The 18,613-nt window shown below is 41.0% G+C and overlaps 1 protein-coding gene across 1 annotated transcript; it reads right to left on the bottom strand.

The window, feature by feature from the left end:
- Positions 1-3,684: 3,684 nt before the first annotated feature.
- Positions 3,685-18,347, bottom strand: CXCL14 (C-X-C motif chemokine ligand 14). The gene is made up of 4 exons (XM_034779816.1): positions 18,045-18,347; positions 17,007-17,112; positions 10,802-10,912; positions 3,685-4,240 (listed from the first exon to the last, which is right to left on the bottom strand). Exons 1-4 carry the CDS (start codon positions 18,106-18,108, stop codon positions 4,225-4,227), a joined length of 297 nt encoding a protein of 98 aa, XP_034635707.1. The 5' UTR covers positions 18,109-18,347; the 3' UTR covers positions 3,685-4,224.
- Between the last annotated feature and the right edge of the window lie 266 nt (positions 18,348-18,613).

Raw genomic sequence — 18,613 nt, 5'->3', positions numbered from 1 at the left:
ATAAAAAAAACTTTTTCTAGCAAAAGGCAATCCTGTGCTCAGGAGTGCCACCAGCTTTTTTGCCGCCCTAGGGGACGGAAGGTCCCGCCCCCAAAATACCGATGACCACCAGGGTGGTCGAAGATCCAGCCGCCGCGGTCACCACCTCCCAAATATTAGTGCCCTAGGCGACCGCCTAGGTCGCCTAATGGGTTGCACCGGCCCTGCCAGTGCTAGATATTAGAAGATAGAGGAATTTTCCATAAGCTAGTCTGGCACAAGTGGATGGTCTCTATAAGGTATATAATTCTCAGTAAAAATGTCAAAAATGCCCTCTGTGTGTCTCAAAAGCTTGTGTCTCTCATCAACAGAAGTTGGTCCAATAAAAGATATTATCTCACCCACCTTTTCGCTCTAATATCCTGGGACTGACACAGCTACAACAACACTGCGTATAACAACGTTCCTTGTACTCAACCGTTCCGTGGCCAGAGAGAGGACTTTAAGCCCCAGGACTGTCATTTGGGGACTTTTCATGACCGTTAATTTCCTTGGAAAATAAAAATATAGCATTTCTGAGGGGTTGTGTTTAAAGAGAATTGTTTTGCATTTTGATTATGAACTGAACTGGGTAAGTAATTCAGTTTTTTTAGAAAGCTGCTACCATTGGCACTGAGTGGAAGGTTTCCAGTTGAGAGCATGTGGGCTAAGCAGTCATAGGGATAACTACATGCCAAAAGTAGATTTGAGAAAGGAAAGCATCTTCCTCTAGTACTTGCAAAACATGATGACCACCATACTCTAATTCATCCTACATTGCAATGAAAGCAGACACCCTTCTCTGCTGAAGTTGGCATCAGGAAGGCCCAACCATTTTCTTCTATCTGAAACTGACCAGGTCCTTTGGCTAAAACAGGAATTTGCTTGGTTATTTAATACAGAAACATTTTTGGAAGAGAGTTATGCACCACCTTTGTTGAAAGATACAGAAAAGAAAGAATAGAAAGAGCGACTATTTAAAGACACCATGTGATTTGAACTAGTGCTGACCTTACAGTTATTATAAGGTTACAGTCTGGCTTACATGTTTTCTTTTTGTGGACCAGTGCACTGAGAGCTTAAATCTGGTGTTCGCTCAACCCAGGCTCTAGAAAACTCATATTTTTAACAGCTGCAGTATTAACAAGAGAATCAAATCAACCACAGCGCATAGCTTCATTGACAACCTTGATGCTCTGTGTGGAAATTGTTCTGCTGAGGTGCAGAGATTCCCTGAAATGTTTTGCCCTTTGGCTGCTGCTGAGGCAAAGAAGAGAATAAGGGTCTAGGCGTATGTCTACATGTACAGCGCTGCAGTGGCATAGCTGTATCAGTGCAGTTGCGCCGTTACAGAGTGTCTGGTGAAGACGCTCTATGCCGATGGGGGAGAGCTCTCCTGTCAGCATAATAAAACCACCTCCATGAACGACAGAAGCTGTGTCGGCGACAGAAGCTCTCCAGCCTACATAGCGCTGTGCGTGCGAGCGCTTATGTCATCGTAACGCATGTCGCTCAGGGGGGTGTTTTATTCACACCCCTGAGAGACATAAGTTATGCCAACATAAGCTGTAATGTAGACATAGCCTAAGATTTTTGTTGTCAGATTTCCATCAAGTTACCCCGTTTAATGTAATGGAGACCATTTAGAACACATATTCTCTTATTCTGCAAATAAAATTACATGTTTGGGGCATGTTCTGGAGAAGCAGATGCCTATCTCATTATCATCATTAGCTGTAGATGCTCTACTGAACACACACTGTTGGCTATGGATGGATGGATGGTGTGTTAGGGACAAGTTGCCTAAGCCGGTCACAGCCCATTTTATTTTACATACAAGGCAACTATGATGATTTTTCATCAACTGCACAAAACATTCCAGGCAGTGGACCAGATCCCACCCTGCACTCCAGCTGCCATGTGCCGCTCTGCCATGTGCAGCTTGACTGTCAGTAGATCTGGTGTCCTCTTGGCTGCCAACATATGGGACATGGCCTGAGCCAGATGTGGGGCAGTTGCTTTTCCACTACAACATGGAAAAATTTCCAGTGTCATTGAAACTAGTGGAGGGAAAATCCGTTTGCACCACTTTTACAAAAAATCAAATGGCTTAGTGGTAGGGCACATTGATGAAAATAGAAAGATGGCAAGGTAAATGTCCCTTGCATTTGCTCATGCAATAATAGTACTTTCAACGGAGGATGCCAGCTCGCAATGCTGCTAATTAGACATTCCTCATAAGCTCTATAATTGACTTTAAAATAATAATTCAAGTCCTCAAATTACATAGATATGGTTAGTCATGGTAATGTACTCAGGTTGTCTGTTATACTAGTATGTTCATTTGTTATGTACATGCTTGTGTCTACAGCGTGTATTGAGTGAAGACAAATATATTACATGCAAACATTTATGTTAATGTTAACTACTTTAAACACCTGAGGTGAGATCCTGTCCCTTGATTTCCGTGAGCTGGGCTTCCACTCCTAAAGTCAGGAAATACAAAGGTTATAGATTGAGTTAAATCCTACTCACCTTGCACACGTGAGTCCTACTGATTTAAATAAATAAATGAGAAAATCAAGCAGTATTTGTCCCTATGTGTAATAAAACATTAGGCTGTACTGTGTATAGTTGATATTTTTGTAAGTATCACAAATATCACTGACATCAAACTTCAGTGGGATGTGGATTTCATGATGATCTTATTTTACTATTAGAAGAAACCCTGTATTTTACTTTATTGTACACTATTTCCTGAACTTGGGTGCTTTACCCTGCAACCCCCTCGTAGTATTAAACATAACACTCACAAAGGCCTTCATATCCACTGCACTGGGAATGTATATCATTTTCACATAGGCTGGTTCTCTAGATTTAAGGTCCAGTCCAATTTCTATTGAGGTCAGTGAGAATTGAATTGGCCATAAATGACATTCTCAGGATATCCACTGCTGCTATGTATCTTAAGCTTCTCTCACTAATGTTTTATGGCTCTTTCGGAATCAATGCAACCTTGATAAAAAGCATAAGAAGTAGATTGAGTTTCACACTGTCTCGATGAAATTGAAAAACAGCCTTTGGCATTTTTAAATATATTTTATTACGTATTTTTCCATTTGTTTTTAGAAAGAAATATGAAATCTGCATGCAACTTTCTAAATATTTCAAACATTTAAATAGCATATGATAATTTAGCAGTACAATACATTATACAGAAAGATAATATAGGGAGACTCCCTGTAGTATATTTACACGTGAAAAGGTAGTTTCGTTATTTTATTTTTAAAAAGAGGAATGCACTGCTTAATATTTAAGTATTACATTCAAAATAATGAATATGTTGCTTTGTGACTAAAACATATATATTTATTTTATATGTTTGCCCTCTCCGATTTTTCACAAAAAGGTACCTTTCAAAGATTTTTTGCTACAAATCTCCAAAATCATACACAATAGTCTTGAAAATTAAAATATCTGAAAACGGATGAAGCTGCAAACTTTTCACAAGAACCTCAGGTGAAAATAGATCAAACACATTCTTAGTAATAAAACTGCTCTAGAAATGTTTTCTAGTGTATGTAAAACATTAAGTGGGGGTATGTAATATGTTTCACCTTTCAGCAAGACCCTGTTTCATTAAGAACAGATACAAAGTGATGTTCGTAGCCATTTGACAAGCCACTAAGGAACCTCATCTCTGCAGTTATCTATGCCACTACACTTCAGTGGCATGTTACACAGCAAGCTCTTCCTCAGTCCCTATATTGTGCAGCTTCCACCATAGTTGGACAACGTTACTAGAAACCCTAAGCACACCACTGAAGCTTTCCCAGTACAAAAGGATAAGGGACACCATTATATAATACCGCTACAAATATTGTTTGTCTAATGAGCTTATAAAGCTCGATTGTAATCATAGTGATGTATGAATGAATACAAAAAAAGCATTTATTTAAAATGAAAAGCATGAGTTTTCACAATCTCAGTATAAAGCAGACAGGTATGAAATTTGAAGTGTGCAAGAGACAAATCTGGGAGCCTTCCGCACACAGCTATAAAATGTAAAAACTGACCCTTGTTAAAAAGTGCTTTATAATAATATAGAATTTGTGTCTTATGTCTGTGAGAGAGAAATATTCTTTGCAGAGTCCATTCCTGAAGTCAGCCAAACAAATTCCGTTCCTTTTACCAAGAGTTTTCCTCTTATTCTTCATAAACCCTGGGAAATAAAAACAGAAAGCTAGGTATTTAAGTCATTTTGATTACAGTTAAACCTTCCCCACTATCCTGGTGATTAAACACTCGGAGCCAAATTCTGCACTCATTTATATCGGTGGAAATCAGGAGGAATGTCACTAACTTCAGCAGAGTCAGTTGTATTGGCACAAATGAAAGCAGAATTTTCCACCCTTCTTCCTTTCTTGAATTCCTTTCCACCCTTCCACCCTTCTTCCTTTCTTCCACTCACTGAGGCCTGGTCTATACTACCCGCCTGAATCGGCGGGTAGAAATCGACCTCTCGGGGATCGATTTATCGCGTCCCGTCGGGACGCGACAATCGATCCCCGAATCGGCGCTCTAACTCCACCAGCAGAGGTGGTAGTAAGCGCCGCCGACAAAAAGCGGCAGAAGTCGATTTTGCCGCCGTCCTCACAACGGGGTAAGTCGGCTGTAATACGTCGAATTCAGCTACGCTATTCACGTAGCTGAATTTGCGTATCTTAAATCGACTCCCCGCTGTAGTGTAGATGTACCCTGAGAGTGGTCAAATCTACCACAGAAAGGATTATTAGGACATTTAAAATGAGGGACTCCACATCCAACAACATGTTTTTTGCTCCGGGAAAAGTACAAGCTAATATGTGAAAATATGTTGCTAGTTTAAATATTTAAAAGCAGAATTACTTAACTTTCCCTCTGTAATATTGCTGAAATATTCCGGGCATGCAGTCTCCACTGATTAAAACAATCTACAGTGGCATGATTATAATTGGCCCCAGAGATATTTTGGGAAAGCAGGAATTCATTTTTACACTACATTTGACTTTAAAAACCACTGACACCTCATGAAAAAACATTCTGTGGGCTTAGTCCAGCTCCCACTGAAGTCATTAGCAAAACCCTCTTTGACTTTGAAGGCAATGGGATTGGGTTCAAAACATCACATATTTTGTCTCTTCCCTAAATTTTTATTACAATCAGGCTCTTGGTTTCTGAGAAGTTCGTCTGCTCCTGCTGCTTCTCTCTATGACTCCTGCAGTTAGGCTCACTTAACTCTGCTGCTGCTGGTAGCTGAAGTTTACATCTACCTCATCCTCAAATAATCCCCGGCAAGCTTTGTAGACCACTAGGGCTTGTGGAAAATTTTACCATCAAACGTATGTTTTCATCGCAATGACTTTTTTTTTTGTAAAAGGTGTCTGCTTTCTGTGGAAAATTTCATTTTTTGTCAAAATATTTCAGCTAAAATCCAAAAGTTTTCAGCCAACTCTTTTGGGTTTTGGCCAAAATCTTTTGGGGTTAGACTTCTTTGGCTGAAAATGTGGAAAATTTGGGCAAAAAGAATTTTTTTTTATTTTCTTCAAAAATTTCCTTGGGGGGGAACAGGGCAGGAGGAAGAATTCAGAGCCGCTCTAAACACCACTACTCTCTGGAGATTCTCCTGGAGTTGATTCTCTAAGTTGTGTTGAGTTTCAGTGCACTCTGTGTCCAGCCTAGCAATGCTCCCCTCCATAGGCCAGTGTTGCCCACTTCCAGGGTTGTGCAGCAAACAACCATCCACTTGGAGGGCAGAGGAATTACAGGAACCTTTAGCCATCCCAGCATCCTTCCTGATGGATCTGCAGCCACTGGGGACATGTGCCCTGATAGTGTATCCCAGGGCTAAATCTAGCCCCTCCTTCCCTGCTTGTGACATCATCATGATTTCAAAAACAACTGGATGTGCTGTTGCAAAAGGGGAATTGAGACTTCAGGTGGGGAATAAGCCGTAGGAGAAAGTTAACAGGATCGTGCTGTGAGGCTGGAGGCTTAGGCCAACTCTAGGCTATGTATCAACTGAGAGTCAAGAAGGCTTAATGCTGGTGGAACATTATTAAAATTAAGTTGTTAAAATTGCAGTAAAACATATAGTGCCTGGACTTTCCTAAACGCTTATGAATGGATGACTGTAATGCTCAGATACTTATCTCTGGATTTCTCATGTTAAGAGTAATAACTGTACATGTGCATTACATAACTCTCACATGGCTGGGACGGACCTCGTGATAACAAGAGCCATTGATCATTGCTGAGTTTTGCCCATAGAAATGGCTACATCCCTTAGGGGGCAGAGTGGTCAATTGACACCCATTGAAAAGCAACATGTTCCAAGGAAACTCCTTGATTCTTAGTACAAGGGGTAGGTACAGTTTACAGGACAATAAAGAAGGGGAAACTACCCAGGGATGAGTCACACAGGATGACTTCACCGAAGAATTACCTCATGGACTCCCCATCACCTTTTGCATCTGCTACCTCTGGGGTCAGAACAATCAGATGTCAGGGTTTTTGGATAAAAGCTGCCTACTGGAAGGACACAGGGCTTTATATTTGATTGGATCCTAAGAAGCAAGGGCTTTGTCTCCCAGGTAAAGGACCTTTAGCTGCCACAGCTGGGATAAACCTCAGCGGCTGAACTTGTAAGACTGGGTTACTTCAAACAGAAGTTTTATAAGACAATAACCTAAGTTTGTCTTTGTCTGTCTGTGTCTTTAGTATTCTTAGCATTGTGCAAATATCTCTTGCTTCATTTTCATTTAATCAATACAGCCTAAATATGTTTAGGATCGGACTGTGTTGCCTCATTGGGTAAAGGAGGGAGATCTAAGGAGGAACTGACTGACCTGTGGTGTGTGTCTGGTCCTTTGAGAACCATGGAACTTGGATGTTCTGTGACATAGCAGTGAAAGGGAGCTAATTTCACAGGGGTCCAATTACTTAGTGTCAAGAGGGACTGGGGTTTCCAAGGGGACTGTTAAGTTCTATACTGAGGCTGGCAAAAGCCTAGAGAGTTAATAAGCAATGCGGTTAGCTGGAGTTAGAGTCACAACTGACACTGGAGTAACTTCCCTGTTATAGAACAGCTGCCCTGAAGTGGAACCCACAGTCTGGAGATACTAAGGGGCATGACACCTACTTCCATAGAGGGGAATAAACTGGAGAACTGACATGCAGACAGTACAATATAGGCTGAGGAGGACTCTCTCTCTAAACAGAATATTTCCCCAGGTTTACAGAAGGTGTCAATATGCCATCACTGTAGCCAGAACATGCTGAGCAAATTCCTAGTTCTTTTAAACAGATGAATATGTGTAATTATATCAGATGAGGTACAATTATAACCTACTCCTGCCCCGAGCTGTATTTTGGGGAGGATGATGCGAGGAAGGGAGAACAGGTTAAATGCACAGTAGTAAGCACACTTTCTGGAGATTCCTGGCCCATTCATGGGTAACTCCCTGTATATGGAACGATCTACCCTATATTGTGAAGCTTGAAAGACAACAGAGTTAGACAGGTATTGATGCTTTACTAAAATACTGTCCTGTTTGTTAACAAGGGGATGATTATATAAAGCATGTTAATAAGGCACAAGAATATGTCAAAGTTGGCATTAAAAGTCTGACAAACCCACAGACACAAGGAAATTCAAAGATAAGGCTAAGACCCCAAGCAGTGCCTTTATACCCAGGCATCACAGCACGAGTGAGGCCATGTGATACCAGGACCTTTGCCTTGGCAAGCTTAAATCTAATGCGTCTTGTTTTTATCAGCTTAAGGCAGATCACTAACGTTACTTGAGCGTAAGTGTGACGGGTTACCCCCCACCTCAGGGGTGCCACATGATGTTTAGCAAATCATAACCTTTCCAAATGATATCTCACATGACTTATTTTGCCCAAAACACATCTTAGTTATGCCATATTCAGATCATAACAATATCTCTATGAAGAACACGGACATAGCGTCACAGTAAGAGTCTGTGGTTTCATTTCCTTTGTTGTTTTAATGGTAGCCTTTACAAACAGTAAGGAAATATGGCATTACATAATAGTTGACAGTTCACAATGCATTCTATTTACTTACCAGCCCACAAACAGCTTATACAGAGCTGGCAGATAGGCAAAAATATCAACATGGAGTGGTGTCCCTTACATACATTAATGCCATGAACTTTCATCAGCCTGGCTATCCGCCCTGCACAGTGGCAAACTTGTCATCCAGGAACAAGACGTTTCCACAAAAGAATTTGCATTTGCCCTTGGCTCAGTCGACTGGATTTTTAGGGTAGGGTTCGGGTGATCACAATCTGAGCTCAATACTGAAGTTAACGAGAAAGTTCTCACTGATTAAAATGGAAAAAAGATTTGGCTCTATATTATTGCTACTTTAGAAATCCTTCCTCTCTTAACATACTTGCCTGACCCAAAGCACATTGAAGTCAATGAGAGTTTTCCATTCCACACCCTTTACTACACGACTAATTCATTCAGTGTGTTTGAGCTACTGTACATTCCCTCTGATGTCCCCCGTCCGGTTCTTTCATTCAGGCTCCAGAGTTGGTCTTTCGCTAGAGATTATGCTATGTGCTTTTCGCAGTTAACATTTATGTAAACATTCCACGGTTCCTTAAACCTTTACATGCTGTTTAGTTTTACATTTTGATTCAGATTTCTCCCATGCTGATTTCATTATATCTTTGATGATACCCTTTCTCCTTTCCTACCCTCTTTTCTAGAAAGACTGTTGAGCATTTCCAGAATGGGAAAGAGAATGTTGCACTGGTAACTGTGGCCCCTCCTGGTGGTTCATGGAGCTTATGATTTGTATTCTGGGACCTGAAGTTTAAAGGTAGAAATGAGAGAAGAGTCCCATCTAGATTTATTAGAAAAATCAGGGGCAAGTCACTTGTCTATTCCTTTGCAATGTCCTTTAACCCTATTCCTTGAAAACCAAGTACCACTAAGATATCCTCAGAGCTGCGAACGTGCAGTGGATCCAGCAAGTGAGATATGGCAGTATATGTTTGTGAAGGAGGAGTGCTTGACATTTTATTGCACCATCACAATAACAGGTGTAGATCTCAAAGGCGAGTGCTGTAAATGGACGCAGCTTGAGTCCCCCATCCACACCACTTGCGTAAATGGGATTTGTGCAAGGGAATTAAGTGGTGATTGGAGAGATGGGATCTAATCCACACCCATGGCCAGGCCCATTCCTCGGGAAGGTAAGAGCGGCCACTGTTGCTCCATAGCCCAGGCCAGGCACTGGATCCAATGTCAGCCTGCATCTGACGGTTCTTCTACAGTGCTCTATTCCATGCCAGCATATTCAGAGCTCAGACAGATCCAACTTCCCCCAGCCCACAGAGGGTGCAGAGAGCTGCCCACATCTACACATCCTGGGGTGCTGCATGGGTTAAGCGATACTCTACCAATGAGTGAATTTAAACCAGTGTGAGTAATATTTGTGCTCGAGGGTATCGTTACTGGAGCTGGTGGTAAGATCTTTCACTCCTCCAAGGATATCCTTTAAGTTCTGTGTACAGTAAGTCCTCCCTCTGCTACCCTTTTCCTGCCAAAAGAAACGGGGAGACTAGCTACAGGGCGTGAGAGGAAATGAAGCTTTCTTACACTTCCCTGCTTCAGCTCCTCAACTAATAATGAGCTCTAAGAAATCGCTGGACATCCCTACTAAGGGGAAAATTATTACAGGGCACCCAACTCCATTTCAAAGCCAATGGGGAAGTGGGCAGCTAGCTCCCCTTTGTTCCTTTAGACTTCCTCTTAATTATTTACAGACAACGTAATCCATTTTAAATCTGGTGTTCATTTATGTCTGTGTTTCTTTTCTGTTTGTCACTGATGGCTTAGCTTGTGCAAAGGCCAGGATGGAAGGGGAAAGGTAGCATTGCATCCAGCAATCAAGCCATAGAGAGTTATAGCATGAAATTACAGTTTGGTGAAAATGTGCTAAAATCTGGATAATCCAATATAGGGTGGTAGTGTTTCCTAGTGCTTAGAACATGGGACCTGGAACTCCTAGTGCTTAGAACTCAGGAGACCTGGTTTCTGTTCCCAACTCTGCCACTGACTTTGTGTTTGACCCTAGGCAAGTAACTTAGCCTTTACTTGCCTTGGTTTCCTCATCTCTGATTTGGAGGCGATAAGGTGTAACAAACTTTGAAAACGTCAGATAACAAGTACTGTGCAAGTGCAAAGTACTACTATTTATTCTCAGAGCAGCCTATCCCATAACTAGGAATAAACTGCATTCAGAGCCATTTATATTATTTGACTATTTACAGATGGAATTTGTAGGCTTTATCAAATAAATCGATCACATTGAATTGATCGTTTAGAGTATGAGAATTTTACTGTAGGCATTTAGATAGTAATCTCAAGACTATTAATAGTATCTAACCTTGCACCACATGACCTTTTCACCTTCATGATGCTTAAAAAAAAAAATAGACCCAGAAGCAGTTAAACTAATGTGCTATCTGTAGCATTTTATTTAGGAGGATTTTAGCCATTTCAGTCTAATTAGTATTTGTGCCATATTCCAGAGAGAGCCATTTGGACTATTACACCTAACTGTTCTGTGCTGCCATGTCTCAAGCATTCAAGCAAGAAAGGTACGTTATTTGCCAAAAGGAACAAATGTAGTTACCTATAATGACATCACTTGATCCCACAGAAAACAGGAGTATCTTTTGCTGAGTGAAATTAGTACTCACCTGCGTTTCTCCTTCCATATTGTGTACCACTTAACTAATCTCTTTGTGCTTTGGAGTTTGGGATGCAAGCAGTACTGCTGTCCTCCTCTGAACCGTGACTGCATAGTTACACTGAAATAGAAAAGGAATGATCACTACAGAAAGATCATGAATAACTCACATTGGTCACTATGAACATTTCATAAAAACCAACAGGCTCGCTCTTGCTCCAAGTCTTTCATTCACGTTAATGAGAGTTGCACATGTGCACTGAGAGGATAACAAGCCACTATGTTCCATGGTAAAATTTGAGTTTGCAATTATAAAACTGGGCCAGGTACTCCGCTGGTGTAGCTCCATGGTCACCAATGGAGTTAGGCCGATTTACACCAGCTGAGCTGCCCATCATTTTTAATCAATAGTTTTACTCCATGCTCTAGCAAACATTTATATTGGGGTTTAATAACTGATTTAAATAAAATGGTCAATTAGGGCCCAGTTCTGCAAACCTTTACTCAGACAAATAATTCAAGCACATGCAAAAAGTCCCATTGGACAATGCTACTTGGAAGACCAAGGATTAGGTCTGGATCACTGATTTTGTATGCAGTAATGCTTTCATTAGCAGTACTTGTGTGCTTTGCAAGTTTCTGGAGACCCAAAGGGCTAGTCTGCAGTGCAAGGAAGACAGCAGCCACCTGGGACCATCTCTAGCTTTATCAGCGTGCTGTCCAATCCATTTAAACTTGACCGTAGCTGCACTGGAGAGGAATCACAAGGACTGATGGCACCTCATCCTGGAAATAAGACCAGGCAAGGAGGTAACACATGGCCGATTTACTTCCTGGCCCTTCTGGTTTCCTCCTACTTTGTCCTTTGTTTGAGCGTCAACCATTTAATGCTGGTTAATTAATGGTCTACCATAATCCAGATGATGTCATGATTTCACTGACAAATCAGCAGAGCTGGTCTAGAAATGGGAAAATAACTTAGTAAAACATTTTAAATTTCAGAGTTGCTTTTAGTTCTAAGGGTTCAAAATGGCTCAATTTTCCACTTTTGGCAACTTTTTCGGTTACGTTTTTAGCCACATTTTTTTATCCAAAATGTTCATTTTCTAGAAACCTGGTTTTGAGTATGGAGCCACAGTTTTTGGTTAAACTAAAACATTTCAAAAACAATTTAGAAAATTAAGTTGGTAAAAATTTCCGTTAGAAACATTCCAGGAAAATGGAAAATTCTGAGAATGTTGAGAATTTTTCACAAAAGTTTCATTTTTGAAAAAGGGGCCAATTTTTGGATGAAAATACCTTTTTTTTTACATTTTTTTTTACCCGCTCTACAAATCAGCAAGGGATACCACAATGCAAAATTCAGACAAAGGACAGAGAGCAGGTTGAAGCATGTCCTTTTCTTCAGCTCTGGCTACGGGACTGAATTCTTGGTTGGAGCCCCACAGGGCTGGCCCAGGGTCTCAGTATGTCTTTCACTAACTAGTCACAGAATGGGGGCTGAATTCTGGCTTTGCTTGGTTTTGCCCTCAGTAAGAGGCAAACGAATGCTGCAAAAGCACAAGACATCAAATCACTTGTAGTGGAAGCATGAACAATAGGAGCGGGAAAAGGTGTTAAGGGTCTGTGTGCATGTTGAGGGAGGGGAATTAATGCTACAACATAGAGACCCTATGCTCTTACCTTGGGCCTCACTAAGATAATTCCTGTGTGGTTCAATCCATAGAGAACATTTTCTCATTGAACTGAATGGGAGAACTGAGACCTCTGGGCAGTGAGTTTTAATGGAATCAAGATTGAGGAATAGTATTTGCGTCCAGTGGTTATTGTCTTGGCAGTGGGATTTGTGTGTGTGTGTGTGGGACATGAAATCAGAACTCAGTCCGTGCTGTTTTGCTCAAGGAGTGTACAGAATATTTTCAGAAAATGACAAACTAAACCACAGGAGAAGAGGTGCAGGGCCTCTGGAGAACGACGGTGCATAACTCTGCTTCAGAAAAGTAATCAAGGGCAACTTTATTTGCACTAAAGTTTATTACCAACTTATGATAACATTCATGGCATGATTATCTGACTAGTTGAGTTAATAAAGGAGTTTTAAGACTGAGATGCATTGTTCTATAGTAGACGTTCATCTTATCATTTGGAGTGATACCATGTTAACTCTGTGCTGGGGGAAAAACAATCCTGAATGCTAGGGTTTCTTTTAAAGGGATATTCCAAATTCCTAATAGATTTTTGGATAAATCCATACAGTTAAATCATACTTTAATGACTGATGCACTCTTTTGCCATTGGGATTTTGTATAGTATATGGGTCATGGGTAACCCAGTTAGCACCTCCTATGACTGCCCATTGGAGGCCAGCCACTAGAGTGGGCTTTGCCATTTAACAGAATTCCTCATCTTGTGGCTGCCCTTGTTCTCTGTGTGCATGTGATTCCTGCACATTGCCCCAGATGAGTTAACATTGGTGGCAGCTCCCCCAAGTGGGCTAAATGAGAGTTACTCCGTGGGAAAACCTGTACACAGAGAGCTTGGTTAATCTCAGCTGGAAGTCATTCTGCCTATTTACAGCATCGGCTTCAAAGACAGTTTTGCAACAAGTCTGACGCTGAGTGGCTTCCTGCATATTTGTGTCACTCTGGGATTAGGGGTGTACCCCAGGGGACCAAAGGTAACTGTATAGTATCTTTGCCGGCCCCTAGAATCATGAAGCTGGATGGGGATTGGTCCACTCCCCTAATTTATGCTCATCTGATTATGGCTTTAAGGGGCCATTTGACAGCTAAAAATAGTTAAAGCTCCGTTCCTTTCCCCTGGCCATTCTCTCTATGCTGGGGAAAGTAACCAGGTGGCATAGTGCTGCTATGATAACTCAACTCCTTCGATCCAGCCAGCTGAGAGTTCCCCTTGACTGTCAGGTTCCTGGCTGCTTTGCCCAACTACAAATTGGGGAGAAGAGAAGAAAGTCCAAGCCACCAATAGCCATGTGGTTGAGCTGGGCAACACATTTTAGAATCAGGGCTAGCATGTACAGTTTTTGCATAAAATCATCTGCATATTGTACCAAGCAGTTTGGGGTAGGTTGGTCCATCTCTTCTCCTATATACAGCCGTAAAGTTTCTTGTACACAAAGACAATATGTGTTCTAGGAGGTTGCACTGTTTCCATCCGCTTTTGAAATAGAATAAAGAAACTCTTATCTCTGTTGGCAGTTTCCATTAACACCAATAAGAGTTCTTAAGTCTTTGAGCAATATATAGCATATATTCTTTCTCTCTCTCTCTCTCTCTCTCTGTGTGCGTGTGTGTGTGTATATATATATCCAAATGTTTGTGAGTGATAGGAACTGGATGGAATATAAATCAGTGTAGAATTTTGTTCATTATGTTTTTAATAAGAGGGTGATCTGGCTGCCATGAAATTAAAGGAGAGTTTTGCCTTCTGTCAATGAATTAAACCCTCTTCTCACAAATATTTAGCTGAATTCATTTTCAGGCTCTCTACACTTTCACTACTTCATCTCCATTGATGGTAGCGATGGTAAAAGTGGTAGTGTAGACCAGCTGCTTGGGTATTGGCCACCATGCTGGCTAACCCTGCTCAGAGGAGGTCTAGACAACACCAAGGGGTCAGAGATTTGCTGACTTTCACAAACTTTTCCAGTTCTACCTATGTATTTTATGTCATTAGATGAATCTCTTCCAAACAGTATATTCCAGGGTCTGCCAATCACCCTACAGTTTACACACTTCTTCCATGTAAATAGACCAGAGAACGGTCGAGCTTATGGGAAGGGTTGGAGGAGAATCAAGATCATTCACTGATTTTATTTCCTCAACAACAGCCACAAAAATCCATTACAGGAACCTGGCTTTTCTGCATCTTGTACTGAAACTATGGTATCAATCACTTCTGGTCACAGCTCCCTCCAGTTGTTCCAATATCCCCCACTTCTCCCTAGTACTGATTTCAAGTGACACTGAAGTAGATAAGAGTCACTCCCTGCAAAAGCACTAATGACAACATGTCTGCCTTCTCCTCCTCTTACACTGGTGTAAATCAGGAGAAATTCCACTGAAGTCTTAAATTCTCTCTCCACAGAATAGGAATGGCCAGCTTGTTACACCACTGGGGTGCAAAACCAGAGTAAGGCAAGGTAATAGAGGTTCTCCAAATTTGCACGGCTATACTCAAGATCAGAGCCTCGTTTGAAAGCTAATTCTTTTGCCAAGGCATTTTAGCAAAAGCTAAAGTATTTTATATGTTTTCCTGACATTCTTCTTGAAAGTGAGAATTTGCAGTAATGAGGTTCATTTCGTGCTCACCATTTCCCCTTCTCCCCTTGGCTGCCAAGTCTGGCCCTGCTTCCAGTGCTTTGGAGCAGTTGTCTCTCACAGGCTTATCCCAGCAAAGCTTGTTATTGTTTTCTTGACAGCGCTTCACCCTCCAGCTTCTGCTGGCATCTTGCTTGGGGAGAGCGGATTGCTGCTTGCCTTTCCAGCAGCCAATCAAACGCCCAGGCACAGACTGAAGTCTCTAGCAGCACAGAGCGGAGTAGCAAATTCTCCAATTGCTTCTATGCTGATGCAGGTTTCAGCTCCTTTTGTTAGCCCAGGTGATTGACATAAAATAGAAGTGACTGTTTGCACCCGCTGGAAAGAGGGCCCCGCTCCTGAGCGGAGGATTTCTGGATTCTAAATATTATTACCACTTGGCCAAAGATGCCTTTCGCTCTGACCATTCAAAGTGTTGTTTATTTAAGCCCCTGCGAGAGTTCAAAGGGTCATTGATTCAAAATGTTTGCTCGACATGTTCATTTCAAATGACTAATTTGGAACCTGAGAGTTGACTTTGCCCCGGGCAGCATGCCTCACTTTTACAATTTAAATATTTTAAAAAAATTACTCAAGCATCGATCATCTCAATATAAAGGATATGTCCTGGGCTGCGTTAGCTAAATCCTGCCTTAGCTAGATGAGTGCAACTTCCAAATACTGCTTTCGGTTACACTGCTTGTAAATCTGGGGGAGCTGCTTTGAAATCAGTGGGTTCAATTCTTCCCTTATTGAATGGGGAGTTTGGCCATTCACTTCAAAGCAGGCAGGATTGGGCCCAACCAGAGTAACTAAAAAAAGAATTTGACCCAGAGTTTACATTGGTGTAACTGAGAGCAGTCTGTGTTTTGAAGAGATATAAATCTATTGCACCGTGATATATTAAAGCATCTTTCTAAGTTTCAGTAAATTTGGTAAAATTAACTGGTAAGGAACAAATGCTACAAGATATTCAATGCCTAACCTTTTTGAAGATCTGACAAGCAGCTAATAAGAACAGATAACATTTTTTATTAAAGCTAATGTTAAAAAATTATATAATACCTAGGTTGAGAAAAGAGTGTCTGTACATGTGGGTATAGGAGGACATTCTTCTGTCCTTGCAGAGCAATGGAGTCAATAGCAGAATAAGTATTTTCAGCTATTCTGACCCTATGGTTCTTATGCAGGCACATAGCCTGGTTTGTATTTTGTGCAAAGCCTTTCAAAAACTTTTACGATATACAAGACAGGATACATTAACACCCCGCTCCCATGCCATTGTTTTAAACTGTAATATACCCCACTGATCTAATCTTTAGAGCTCCTTTTGACTTTAGCTTATCAATTGTTTCTATTGAGGTTTCATTTCAGCATTGGTCAATGCATGGCTATTTGCTAATACAGATAGTGGGATTTTTCTTACAGAATTCTACTTTCAGTTACAATCCACGCAACCCTACTGAAATCAAGGGACTTGTACTAATGTAACTGAGACAAAAATTTGGCCCAATGAATTTGGATGATTCTTCATTACTTGAAACTTTCGTGACCCAAATTCTGTTCTCATTTGTTACTCCCCATGTAAATCCACAGTAGCCTGAGTTTAGCATTCTGGATTCACATCTGGGCAGCTGAAAGTAGAATTTGACTCTAATCGTTTGTTAAACTAATAATTACTCTCATAAGCAATATTCTTTAGCTATTTATAGTATTACGCAGATTCTGTTGTACGGACATACCACAGATAGGATTGGTTCATGTAGCTACATATTTTATTATGGCTAACGTTGGAAATTCGTATATCAGGAAATTCTAAAAAACAAAGAAGGAGGTTGCAATACAAGGAGATGCACTTCACTTGGTACAGAGTAGAAAGCATACAGGAACACTTACATGATCATTTTTTCCTTACAATGTGGATACTTTGGTTTGATTTCCAGTTTCTGAACAGCAGAGAATCTTATCTTAGGACCCTTTCTTGAGCATTTGCACTTTGATCCTACAAGGGAAAGTATTTACCATTTGTGTACAAAGTTACTGTGTACCAATTGCAGTTAATTTCCCCCCCAATCATTAGCTTATGTAAATATACAGACTAGTCATGTTTTAAAAACCTATAAACATTTACACTTTGGGGGGTTGTTGAGCTGAAAAGGGCAATATTTTCCTCCTGATTTACCACAGAAAGTTTTAATAACTCCCTGAGAAAGACATGTTAAAGTACTGCAACTGTTGTGGTAAATAGACCCAGTACAGCAGTGTGGTCAGTGTTGATTTTTTAAAGTGCACCTGCTGTGATTAAACTAAGCTTTAACAAATGCAAAAGGAAAGAGCTAAAGTCTGTCGTAAAGATGAACAAGCTTACACGGCTCTCGGTTTTTGTCTCCACTCTACTTTCGCAAGTAGAACTTGGGGGGCGAGGGGGAGGACTCTAAATTGTGCTTCTGAATTTCTTACTTGCACAAATTCTAAAGGTCTCTCCCAAGCCTGACAAAATCTGAGTTTTGTAACTGTCATTTTCGTGGAAAACTAGAAAACATCTTTGTCGGAATTTCACCCTCAGTTCAATCCGTTATACTGCATTCAAGCTAAATTCTGCACACTTCCAACTGCACAAATCTGGAGTAACTCCATTGATTTCAGAGCATTTACCCCAGATATACTGCATACCAGAATAAATGGGCTGTAAAACTATAATTGAGGGCACAACTTTGTCCCCTGTGTTTTACCACTACTTACACCTTAAAAAACAACAGCCTGGAACTACCTTCCACTACTATTAGATTCACCATATCAATTCTTCCCCCTACAGACTGAGGACAACAAAATAATCTCATTATAGTATTTCAAGGAGCAAACACAGAATACTGAGGGGGAAAAAATCACTCGAAAGAAGTTTAAATGGGGAATAGGTACAAGAAACTAACTTACCTTCTGCAGTGGCTAAGCACATTACAATGAACAGCAGAAGTAAAACTGCTGTCAGAGGCTTCATGGTAAGACCTCAGGTATCTAAATAGATGTGTCGGAGAGCTCACTTATATAATCGGATTGCTCTTCTTGCTTCTGGTCTTTGAGCAGATTCACTGATTCACTGGCTTGATGTTGCCAGGGAAGGAACTTGGAGAACGTCTGGATTCCTTTCTCTTGCTGCTGCTGCTGCCTTGTCAGTTTTAGCTCTCTGTCTGAACTGCCTCTGCCTCTTTCCGCCTCCTGTCCTCTTTTAAAACAGCTCCTGCTGCCCTTCCTGCGAACTCATTAATATGCAGAGCGACTCAACTCACTGCAATTTCTCAACACAAGGGAGGGTGGGGATGGAAGTGATCCTAGCTAGGAGATCGGATGGGTTTATTCTAGAGAAGAGAAAAGGAAAGGGGAAAAAAAATCATTCATTAAATCTAGGAAAAGGGGGAGGAAGATGCGGAAATCAGGTTCTTTATACATTTGCCAGGTATTTTTTGACTCGTTTTGCAGGTGGCATGAGCAAACTTGTGCGGGGT

This window comes from Trachemys scripta, chromosome 8, assembly GCF_013100865.1.
Source record: "Trachemys scripta elegans isolate TJP31775 chromosome 8, CAS_Tse_1.0, whole genome shotgun sequence".
NCBI classification, from domain to species: Eukaryota; Metazoa; Chordata; order Testudines; family Emydidae; genus Trachemys; species Trachemys scripta.
The sequence above is the reverse complement of the archived record's forward strand: the minus strand, read 5'-3'. Positions and strand labels throughout refer to the sequence as shown.